The 12170-nt window shown below is 37.9% G+C and overlaps 1 protein-coding gene across 2 annotated transcripts in view; it reads left to right on the top strand.

Moving 5' to 3' along the window:
• TOPBP1 (DNA topoisomerase II binding protein 1) overlaps positions 1–11287 on the top strand; it is a 61933-nt gene extending 50646 nt beyond the window's left edge. For both annotated transcript variants that reach the window (XM_030329611.1, XM_030329612.1), the window contains 3 exons: positions 1423–1512; positions 1682–1843; positions 10567–11287. In XM_030329611.1, the coding sequence (XP_030185471.1) occupies positions 1423–1512; positions 1682–1843; positions 10567–10707 (393 nt within the window). In that variant the 3' untranslated portion in view covers positions 10708–11287. The remainder of the gene's footprint in view (positions 1–1422; positions 1513–1681; positions 1844–10566) is intronic.
• The last annotated feature ends 883 nt before the right edge of the window (positions 11288–12170 follow it).

The following is a 12170-nucleotide window of genomic DNA, read 5'->3' as shown; positions in this document are numbered from 1 at the left end:
TAGAAGTCTGGGTAACAAATCCCAACGCTATTAACAGTACCAGTGATTTTACCCCAACAAAAATCAAGATATTTTTGCTTTGCATTATATTGCAAGTATCTTAAAGTACTGTTTGTGTTCATCACTGTTTTTTAAGTTAATGTTTATTTTTGACAGGGGGAGAGAGAGATAGCATGTAAGTGGGGGAGGGGCAGAGGGAGACACAGAATCCAAAGCAGACTCCAGGCTCTGAGCTGTCAGCACAGAGCCCGACATGGGGCTCGAACCCACAAACTGTGAGATTGTGACCTGAGCCAAAGTTGGATGCTTAACTGACTGAACTACCCAGGTGCCCCATCATCATTTTTTTTAATTGAAATGTAGTTGATGCACAGTGTTACATTAGTTTCAGGTATGCAACATAGTGATTTGACAACTATACATTATGCTATGCTCACCAAGTATAGCTACCATCTGTCTTTACTGCTCTAAAATTTTAGTAGTTATTCAGCCATCACTAGGTCTTTTGTGCAGAAGCACATCTGTTATGTTATAAATTTGTAAATATTTGGATAATTTTTTAAAAGATGTGGGGTTTTTTTGTAATCCTTTATATTAAAAATATTTTAGGGGCGCCTGTGTGTCTCAGTCGGTGAATCATCCGACTCTTGATTTCTGTTCAGGTCATGATCTCAGTTTGTGAGATAGAGTCCTATGTCAGGTTCTGCACTTACAGCACAGAACCTGCTTGGGATATATTCCCTCCCTCTCTCTCAAAACATTTTTTAAAAATCTTTAAAAAAACAAAACAAAACAATATTTTGAAACATTGTTCATGTGGCATGGAAATTACATTTCAATAAAGATGTTACTTTAAAATCATTTAAAGAACAGGTCCATAGGTTTTACCCAACTGTCAAAGAGGTCCTGGCTTACAAAAAGGTTAGGAACCCAAGTTAGATAATCTTTTGTGTTGTATTCTGAGTTCTCTCCTTTATCCAAGCCCTATGTTAGCCTTAATTTCCCTTCTTTAGGGTAATTCCATTGGCTTCTGTTGATTGTTATTCCCTAGCTAAATATTTTGTATTTCCAATTTGCAAACATTTTCAAGAGAAATATAATGGAAGCTTCTTTAAAGAAGCTGTGCATGAAATTCTACCCTGGATTAATTATAAGAAAAAAGACTAAACAAAAGTCAGTTTGCTTTGTTTTCATGTTAGCTAATCAGTAAAGCATTTTCCTTCATCTTCAAGTATTTATTGATGGCCTACTGTGTGCCCAACACCCTGGCTGTGTGTTTCAAAGTGTTCTGACCAAAGACAATTACCACTTGTGGCAGAAGTAAAGGTTATTTGTTGACATAAAACTAAATTTACAGATAAAATAATGTATTTGTATTGTATTTCGCAAATAATTTCAACACTGGTATTTTTTCATTTGTAGGGGGCATTTAGTGGGTGGAAGGTCATCTTACATCTTGACCAGTCCCGAGAAGCAGGATTCAAACGCCTTCTTCAGTCAGGAGGAGCGAAGGTTTGTATTGAGTCAACTTACTAAATTTTTTACACAAGTTATTTTCTAACCATGATTGCTGTGATCAGGTGATTTTCTGTACTTTATGAGATGGTAATCCTCAAGCACAAATTATACAGTTGAACTACTTTGGGACAATGATAGATTATAATGCTTATTTCTTCTTTAGGTGCTACCTGGTCATTCTGTACCTTTATTTAAAGAGGCCACACATCTCTTCTCTGACTTCAGTAAACTGAAACAAGATGACTCAGGAGTTAACATAGCAGAGGCTGCTGCCCAGAATGTGTACTGCCTGAAAACAGATTACATTGCTGATTATCTGACGCAGGTTTGTACGAGTTTGTCCTTGCCCTCCTCATACCCAGAGACAGGCTTATATGCATAGGGAGGTGACTGCACAACAAAACCCTTGTTAGCTTATGTATTAATAGAATATTCATCTCCTGTTGTTCTCCTCTATGCAGTTCCTGTTTCATTCTGTTTTTTATAATAACACATATGTAAACACTGAACTTGGAGTTAAATGAGGCAGGTATAAAAATCTAGGTACCTCTAAAAGCTTTAAAACTGCTTTTTAATTAAGGTAAGCCAAAACTCAGCCTGCTGTGTAGGTTTTGCTGTTTGTGTTTGGGAGTTGGCTCAGGATTTATAGAAAGAATGGCTAAAACACGTTTATGTTTTTTTACGTTTTTTTTCTTACATTTTTTTTTAAAAAGCCTTTATCATAAAGCAGTGAGGTGTACCGAAGAGGAATTAGTAAGGCAATACTAACTCCTAGAAACACCTAAATAACTTTTTAAAAATCTCGAGCTTTTTCTTTCCCTGCCTCTCTTGGGGCTGTGTTGGGAGTTGGGTACTAGATGTCTGGAAGAATGCAGTGGGGGAGTAGTAGGGTGCTCTGTATTTCTGTGTCTCAGCTCACCACTGCCTACCTAGCTCTCAGCAGTAGCTCAAAACAGAACACTTGCGTGGAGCAAAGCAGCAGAATAGGGAGGGGAGAGTGTCGACTTCATGTTCAAGCTCATGGTCGAGATAAGCTAGGTACAAGTACAACTCAGATAGGCTCACCGCAGTGTTCTGACCTCAGGTTAAAAGCTAGGTGCATTGGGGGGAATGAACGAATGAATGAATTAAAAAAATAAAGGTGGGTGCAGTAGCCACAGGGATCTTGGTGATGATAGCTTTTAGCTTGTCTTTAGCCACGTCGCTCCAATCTGGACGGTCACCCTCTACTTCTGTGCACTGCTGTCCTCCCAGGACCTCCATTCACTATCCTTTCTCTTTGTCAGATCTCCTGTTTCTGAATCCCATGTCATCCTGATCTCTCCTTTTGTTGAGGGTCATCTTATAGTAATTACTTGAGAAAGCACATGAGAGATAAACAGAGATTTTCTATGTGTGAAAGTTCTTTCTTCTGTGCTCACGCTTGACTGATAGATAAGTTCCAACCCAGCCTTTGACGCCCATCCAAACTGTTTTCTCCTTGGACTTTTGATTGCTTGTCTCCTTGCTCCTAGTATTGCTGTTGGGTAGTTAAAGCCTTCCTGATTCATAATCTATGTAACTAATCTAGTAGGAAGCTCTTTTTATCCCTAGTTTTCTAAAATTTCAAAATGATAGGTTATCATGTGGGTCTGTTTATATAATGCCATACATGATAAGCCTCTTCTGGTCTGGTAACTTGTATCTTTCAGTTCTGGGAAATCTTGAATTATTTCAGTGATGATTTTCATTTTCCCTCTCCATTTTCTGTTCATTCCTTCTGGTACTTCTGCTACTTACATATTGGATTTTCTTATTTCGCAAGTATTTTTAATCCTCACTTTTTGAGAGGTTCCCTCAGTTCATTTTTCTCCTTTTGTTAGCTCTTCACTTGGGTATCATGTTTTTAATAAGCAAGACCTTTTTTTAGTTTTTTTGAATTTACATTTTAGTATTTTAATAACATCTTTTTTTTGCTTCATAGATGTGATACCTTCTACTAGATGTCAGGATTTACTGGTTTATTTTTCAAACTTCTCTTATTTCTGCATACTCTCTGCATCCACTAAGCTGCATTCGCCTCTTTGGGTCTTTATCTTCCATGTTAGAGGAATTTATCAGACATTTGGTAATTCTTGGCTTTCTGTTCATGGTTAAGAGTAGAGGATTAAAAGCTGATTGGAAGTACCGAGTGCACAAGTCTTGGCAGCTTTGATCTGAATGCAGTAGTCTGGGTGGTCTAGTTATTGGGGACTCTCTTCTAGGTTCATACTTTCATGTACTTCTTGAATTGTTTCAGTTGATTCAAAAAGGAGTCTTCCTGTGGATAGAGTGTATTATGCTAAGTGAAATAAGTCAGTCAAATAGCCTGTGATTTCACTCATATGTGGAATTTAAGATACAAACCAGATGAACATAAGGGAAGGGAAGCAAAAATAAGATAAAAACAGGTAGACAAACCATAAAAGATTCTTAAATACAGAAAACAAACAGGGTTGATGGAGGGAAGGGGGTGGGGGGATGGGCTAGATGGGTGATGCATACTAAGGAGGCACTTGTTATGATGAGCACTGGGTGTTATATGTAAATTATACACATGAAACCAGTTTACCGTACGTGTTAAGTAGAATTTAAATAAACAATTGACATGAAGAAAAACAACGAGGAGTCTTGCAATCTGCCTCAAGGAGGAGTCTGGCCACCTTTTGTTTTACCTGAGATGCAATTGACATAAAATTAATTTCAGATGTCCAACATAACAATTGCGTGTGTTAATATATATATACAAAATGATCACCATAAGTCTAGTTAATATCCATCACCACACATTGACAAGTTTTCTTTCTTGTGAGAACTCCCAAGATTGAGTCTCTTAGCAACTTTCAAATATACCATACAATATTAACTGTGGTCACCATATTGTACATTATATCCTCAGGACTTACTTATTTTATAACTGGAAGTTTGTACGTCTTGGTCACCCTTACCCATTTCCCTAAGCCCTCCAGCCCTGCATCTGGCAGCCTCTCTTTGGTTCTGTGTGTCTATCACATTTGGGGGATTTGTGGGTTTTATTTTGTTTTTTGTTTTAGATTCCACTTACAAGTGAGATCATCTGGTATTCTGTCTTTTATCTGACTTATTTCACTTAGCATTAAGGCCATCAAGGTCCATCCATTTTGCTGCAGTTGGCAGGGTTCCTGGGCTGAAATATTTTTTATGGCTGATTAATCCATTATTGTGTGTATATTAGGTTTTTATTCATCTGTCTGCAGGTACTCAGGTTGTTTTCATATCTTGGGTATTGAAAATAATGCTGTAGGGGCGCCTGGGTGGCTCAGTCGGTTGAGCGTACGACTTCAGCTCAGGTCATGATCTCACGGTTCGTGAGTTCGAGCCCCGCATCGGGCTCTGTGCTGACAGCTCAGAGCCTGGAGCCTGCTTCCAATTCTGTGTCTCCTTTCCTCTCCCCCTCACACTCTGTCTCTTTCTCTCAAAAAAAACGTTAAAAAATTTTTTTTAAAGAAAATAATACTGTAATGAACATAGGGGTGCAGAAATCTTTTCAAATTGTTTTCATTTTGGATAAATACGTACAAGTCAAATTGCTGAGTCCTAGGTAGTTCTATTTTTCATTTTTTTAAATTGAAATATACAGTGTTGTATTAGTTTCAGGTGTACAATATAATGATTCAATAATTCTGTACATGGTTCAGTGCTTATCAAGAGAAGTATACTCTTAAGGTAGTTCAAGTTTTAATTTTTTGAGGAAAAAAATAATGGCTGCACCAATTTATACCCCACTAAGAGTACAAAGAGTTCTCTCTTCTCCATATCCTCACCAACACTTTTTAATTCTAATGTGTTTGGTAATATTTTGTTATGGTTTTGATTTGCATTTCTTTGATGATAAGTGACGTTGAACACCTTTTCACGTACCTGTTGACCTTCTATATGTCTTTGGGAAAATGTTCAGATCTTCACATTTTTAATCTGATTGTTTTGGATATTAACCCCTATCAGATACATGATTTGCAAATAATTTTCTCCCTTTGTTAAGTTGCCTTTCTTTTTGTTGATGGTTTCCTTTGCTGTGCAGAAGCTTTTTAGTCTGATGTCATCCCACTTATTAATTTTTGCTTGTGTTGCTTTTGCTTTTGGTGTGAAGTCCAAAAAATTTTTACCAAGAGAAATGTCAAAGGAACTCGCTCATTACAGGGGCGCCTGAGTGGCTCAGTCAGTGAAGCGTCCAAGCTTCCTCTCAGGTCATGATCTCGTAATTCGTGGGTTTGAGCTCCACGTTTGGCTCTGTGCTGACAGCTCAGAGCCTGCTTTGGATTCTTTGTCTCCCTGTCTTTGCCCCTCTCCTGCTCATGACCTCTCTTTCTCTCTCTCTCTCAAAAATAAACATTAAAAAATAATTTTTTTTAAGGAGCTCCTTACAGATTTCTTTTAGTTTTATGGTTTTATGTCTTGGGTCTTTCATCCAAATCTTTAATCCATCTTGAGTTTATTTTTGAGTATGATGTAAGATCACGGTCCCATTTCATTCTTTTACATGTGGCTGTCTAGTTTTTCCAACACCATTTATTGAAGAAACTATCCTTTTCCCATTAGATATTCTTGGCTCTTTTGTAATTGACCACAAATCCCTGGGTTTAATTCTGAGTTTTCTATTCTGTTCTATTGATCTCTTTGGATGCCAGTACCATACTGTTTTGATTGCCATAGCATTGTAATATAGTTTAAAATCAGGGAGCATGATACCTCCAGCTTTGTTCTTTCTCAAGATTGTTTTGGCTATTTGGAGTCTTTGTGAGCCATACAGATTTTAGGTTTGTCCGATCTCTGGTAAAAATATGCCATCGGAATTTTGATAGGGATTGCATTGAATATGTAGATTTCTTTGGGTAGTGTGGACATTTTAACAATGTTAATTCTTCCAGTTCTTGAGCACAGATATCTATTCATTTGTCATCTTTTAAACAGGGTATCTTTGGGTCTTGCTTGTTAATTCTTTAGTGTAGTTATTGATATGACTGGGTTTATGGTTTTTTGCAATTTGTTTTCATTTTCTCTCCTTTGTTCTTGTGTTCTTCCTTTCTTGCCTTTTTTTTTTTTGCTTGGCGGCAGGGTGTGTTCTGCTCAACAGATTACAATATACTTCCTTAACCTTTCATAGTCTAGGTAGAATCATGTGCCACTTCACACAGAAGGCAGAAAACTTGGAATCATACGGGTTCCTTTGCTTCCCCTGTCCTTTAAATTCGGGTACAGTAAACTGTAGCTCACAGGCCAGATCCTATCCCCTGCCTTTTTTATAAAGTTCTACTGGAACACAGCTGCATTCACGCATTTGCATATTCTCTGCTCTTCTTTTGCACTCCAACAGCCGGCTTGAGTAGTTGCAACAGACCATCTGTCCTACACAGCCTAAAATATTTAATGTCTAGTTCTTTAATGTAAAGCAGGGGCCAGCAAACTTTCTGGTATCAGTTTTCCTTCAGCCTGAAAAATTTTGGTTTGTAGTATAAGTCTGATGGGACCAATTCTAGTGTTTTTTTTTTTTTTTCTGTTTTTGAAAGTGTCTATTTTACCTTTATTCTTGAAGGATCTTTTTGTAGGATATAGGATTTGGGGTTGATATTTTTTTTCTTCTTCTTCTGCTACTTTAAAGATTCCACTTTCTTGCGGCCTCCATGGTTTCTGATAAGAAGTCAGTGGTAATTTGAATTCTTCTGTATGCAATGCAGTATGTCATTTTTTTTTTCCTGACTGTTCACAATTTTCATCTTTGGTTTTCACCATCTATGATATTTCCAGATGGTGTTTCTTTATATTAATCGTGCTTGGTTTCTGCGGAGCTGTGTCAGTCTGGAACTTTCACCAGATTTGAGAAATTTTGGCCATTATTTCTGCTCCATTAGGAATTTAGTCACTCATACCTTTTGATATAGTTCCACAGGTCCCTAAAGCTGTGTTTAGTTTATTTGCAGTCATTTTTCTGTGTTTTTCTGATTGACTAATAATACCTCTTTATCTGCCTACAACTTTACTGATTTTTTTCTGTTATTTTCATTCTGCTCTTAAGCCTATTCCAGGAGATTTTTTTTTTTTCAATACTAAATTTTGTTTTATTTAAATAGGCTTCACCCCCAGCACACAGCCTAAGGCAGGGCTTGAACTCACAACCCTGAGATCAAGAGATGGAACACATAACCAACTGGGCCACTCAGGCACCGTGATACTAAGTTTTTTTGTATCTGGAATCTCTATGGCTTCTAGTTCTGCTTTTTCATTTCACTCAAGTATAATAGCTGCTTTGGTATCACTGTTTACTATCCAACATCTGGGTCATGACAAGATGTTCAATTTATTTTGAGTTAATTGTAGATTTAAAAATGCAGTTATAAGAAATAATGCAGTGTCCCCCAGTAGATAAGGTCTTGCAAAAATGTAGTAAAATTTTACGGCTAGGGCATTGACATGATGCAGTCTATGTGTATTCCAATACCCCCCACTTCTCCTTATGTGTCTGCCACCACAGTCAAGATACAGAACACTCTGTCACTAGAGCCATCCTTCATTTTGGCTTTTCTTACTCACACCCACCTCCTTCCCTTCATTCTCTTCTCTGAGCTGTCTTACTTCTGGCAACCACTAATCCATTGTCAGTTTCTGTAATTGTGTCATTTAAAATCTTAAATGGAATCAGTATAGTATCTAATCTTTGGCTTTTTTTTTAATCAGGTTGTTACTTGTATCAATTTTATCTTTATTGCTGAATAGTTCAGATGTACTACAGCTTTAACCATTAACCTATTGAAGGACATCTGGGTTATTTCTAGTTTGGGGCTGTTATGAATAAAGCTGCTCTGGGGCACCTGGTGGCTCAGACACTTGAGCAACCAACTCTTGATTTCAGCTCAGGTCATGATCTCCCAGTCATGGGATTGAGCCCTGCTTTGGGCTCTGCACTGAGTGTGGAGCTTGCTTGGGATTCTCTCTCTCCACCCCCTCTCTACCTCTCCCCACCCCTCCCCAACTCCCACGTGTACTCTCAAACATTTAAAAAAAAAAAAAAAAGCTGCCATGAACATTTGTGAGAAAAGATTTCATTACACTGGGATAAATGATTGAGAGTGTGTTTTCAGAGTGATCATATTTTAAATTCCTACCAGTGTTGTTTTTCTGTATCCTTATCAGCATCTGTCTCTTATTTTAGCCATTCAGTTGATGTGTAGGTAATCTCTCACTGTGGCTTTAATGTGCATTTATATAATGGCTCATCAGAGTGACTGTGATATGCTTTTGTCCTCTTCATAAAGGTCCTATGAGGTGTGAGGTTCATGTAGGTATGAAATTTAGGTAAAAAATGGTCTTAGAATGTCCAGTTGCTCCACCATCAAAACCATCCTCCATTTAGTTGCTTTGAACCTTTGCCAGAATTCACTTGGGCATGTTGTGGGGGCTATTTCTGGGTTTTCCATCCTACTCGTCTAGGTGTCTTTACCTCTGCAATAGCGTCCTATTATACATGTAGTAAGCTCTGATGTGAAGCAGTCCTCTTTACTCTTCTTTTTCAAGACAGTCTCAGCTGTTCTAGGGCCTGCACCTTTCTGTGTAAGTTTTTAAATAAGCTTATTTACATGCCTACGAAAACATTTTGCTACCATTTTGTTTTTTTTTTCAACGTTTATTTATTTTTGGGACAGAGAGAGACAGAGCATGAACGGGGGAGGGGCAGAGAGAGAGGGAGACACAGAATCGGAAACAGGCTCCAGGCTCTGAGCCATCAGCCCAGAGCCCGACCCGGGGCTCGAACTCCCGGACCGCGAGATCGTGACCTGGCTGAAGTCGGACGCTCAACTGACTGCGCCACCCAGGCGCCCCATTTTGCTACCATTTTGATAGGAATCACATTAAGACTATGAGTGAATTGACATCTTTACTATATTAAGCCTTTTGGTCCATGAACACAGCATGTCTACTTAGGTCGTCTTTGATTTCTTTCATCAGCATTTTGTAAGTTTCAGTATATGTTTTAGGTTTTATATCTATTTCTTTTTTGGGCTTTTGGATTCTAGTTTTTTCTTGAGAATGGGTCATGTTCTTCAGATGTGGAGTAATTTTGGATATATCTGGACATTATAAGTTGTAGAAACTCTAGATTCTGTTGTGTTCCTCAGGAGAATGCCATTCTGTTTGCTTCCCAGGCACCTTCTGCAATACTTGGGGGCTTAAATCTTTAGCCTTACGTTGAGCCACCTCTGTACATCCATGGGGAGAAGTGAAAGATTTGGGCAGAGTTCACAACAGACTTTGGGACTTCCCCTGCTCCTTCCTGAGATTTCCCACCTCATTTTCCAGTGGCTGTGGTTTCAGGCCGTTAATGCTGCATGTTTTCTGTTGAGGTTTAGCCAGACCACATGACACAGACTGGGGCTTCTTCTCAGACCAAAAACAAACAAATGACAAAAAGAGAAACTCACCCTAGTATTTGCCTGATCTCGTTTCCTCTCCTGTGTCTTGTGTTGGGTGCTTTTAATATATTTGGGTCACAAGTTGTCATCCAGGGGAAGAGTCCAATCAAAAGATTCATTTTCATGTTATCCAGTCTGCCATCTTGCTAGAAAACCAAGTTTTATCACACTTGTAATAGGGAGGAAAGGTCCTTTTCAGTCAGGATATGGTTATAAGAGAATTGCAAAGGTTTTTGAGGCAGGTAGAGTAGAGTATATGAATTTTGGCCTTGCCACCTGCTAGTTCTGTAATATTATTTAACCTTTATCTTATCTGTAAAATAAGTAAAAAAGATTTTCAAAAACTGACACTAAGTATAAGGTGTCACTTCTTAACCCTACTTTACAAATGAAACCGTTATCAAGATCCAAACTATGAATTTTTCTGATAAAAGGTGAGATTTTGTCACACACAGTCTGTTCCCTAAATGTGACAAGGGCCAGGTAGCACCTTAAAAGACAAAATTATTTTGGTTAAAGAATTACCTAATAACACTTTGAAATCTGAAAAAAAAATGAACAATGTTTTTTTTCCCCGCTTTTATAGGAATCCCCTCCTCAAGTAGAAAACTACTGTCTATCAGAAACTATTTCATTTCTTCAGAATAAGGAACCTGGGCCTGGATCATCACAGAAGAGGAAAGCTCCTACAGAGAAAAACAAACTCAAACGACCTAGAGTAAACTAATCGTGTTTACTCTTTAGTGACCAAACCTGATCTTTTTAAATTACAAAACCTGAATGCTACGGTCATGGATTTGCATAGTGATTTAAAGACAAGTGTCTGAAGAATTCAGGTTCAGCGTATAATAATGACCTTGCTTGAAATTAGTTTTTAACACCTGAAATTTTAATCACTGCAACATTAACTGTCTTACTTGAAATAACAACAAAATACAAATCCTCCTCTAGCTTGTCATTAAACCACATTGAAGTGTGTAAGGGACTTTTTATTTATTTTCTTGTAAATAGCTGAGGCTGTAGTTTAGTGGAAGTTTTAGCAAGGTGATGGATTTTACCTTAAAATGCCTGCATTAATTCATAACAAGGAAGTTATCAATTGGGATTTATTCACGTTTCCCCTGATTCTCCTCACTACTTTCCTGCTTTTTAACAGGAGCCTGAGCACAAGGTTTAATGAGGAACCAAGGCTTTAAACTAAAATGTGTGAGTGTATATATATGTACATGCATGTTTGTACAAATCTCCATGATATTTGCCAAGTTTGGGTGCTAAAACTTGGAAAATAAAGAGTAAAAAAGAAAACCTATCTGGGCAACTAGTTTGAGTTTAAGTGATCTCTACACCCAACATGGGACTCAGACTCATGACCCTAAGATCACATCACATGCTCTACCTACCTACTGTGCTGGCCAGGTGCCCCCCATTCAATTAAGTTTTTAAATGCAAAGCATTTCTCTTGTTGAAATAATAAATGATGTGTAAAATTTAGCTTAAGCAAATTGCTCTATTTCTCATTTATTTAGAATACTGTATTAACTGGGTTTAAAAAAAACCCTTTTGTTGGAACTATAAAATTGCATTAGCCTTTATTAACCTAATCTGAACCCCAAGTACTACATGTGTTACCACAGTCCTCTACAGGTAAAGCTACCTCATTTTGTTGAAGGGACAAACCAGAATTAGAACCATGGTTTTTATGTAAATGGTCCCATTCCTAATGATTTTCTGAAAGGCAAACTCAAATGGTGATGGGTCCAAGTTCTTAACCTGGAACAAAACCTCTCAAGTTTTTATCAGATCTTCCTCTGAATGGAGGGAAATAATGGGTTATCGCAGCCCTCACAATTGGCCCTTCAAAGTTTTCAGCTTTGAGCTAATTCACGGCTTAGGACAAAAATTCCTACACAAATAGCCTTCGCATGTAAACTTCACCCTCCCCACATAGAAACCACACTGGCCTGTTTTTTATCAGCCATTTTGTGTGATCTGAGTTTTCACTGGCAGTAAAAGATCCTATTTCTCTCTATCCCACATAAAATTATATAATGTACTATATTCTTTTCTGCCAAGATTATGAACGGTTTCTCCAGTCAGTTCTGAAAACACATAGTTTATAAAGAGTCCAGATGTCAGCTCCTCCCGATTCTCCAGAATCTCTAGATCAACAAGTTTGGCTTTGGCTTTGCT

This window comes from Lynx canadensis, chromosome C2, assembly GCF_007474595.2.
Source record: "Lynx canadensis isolate LIC74 chromosome C2, mLynCan4.pri.v2, whole genome shotgun sequence".
NCBI classification, from domain to species: domain Eukaryota; kingdom Metazoa; phylum Chordata; class Mammalia; order Carnivora; family Felidae; genus Lynx; species Lynx canadensis.
This window is presented reverse-complemented; position numbering and strand designations above follow the sequence as displayed.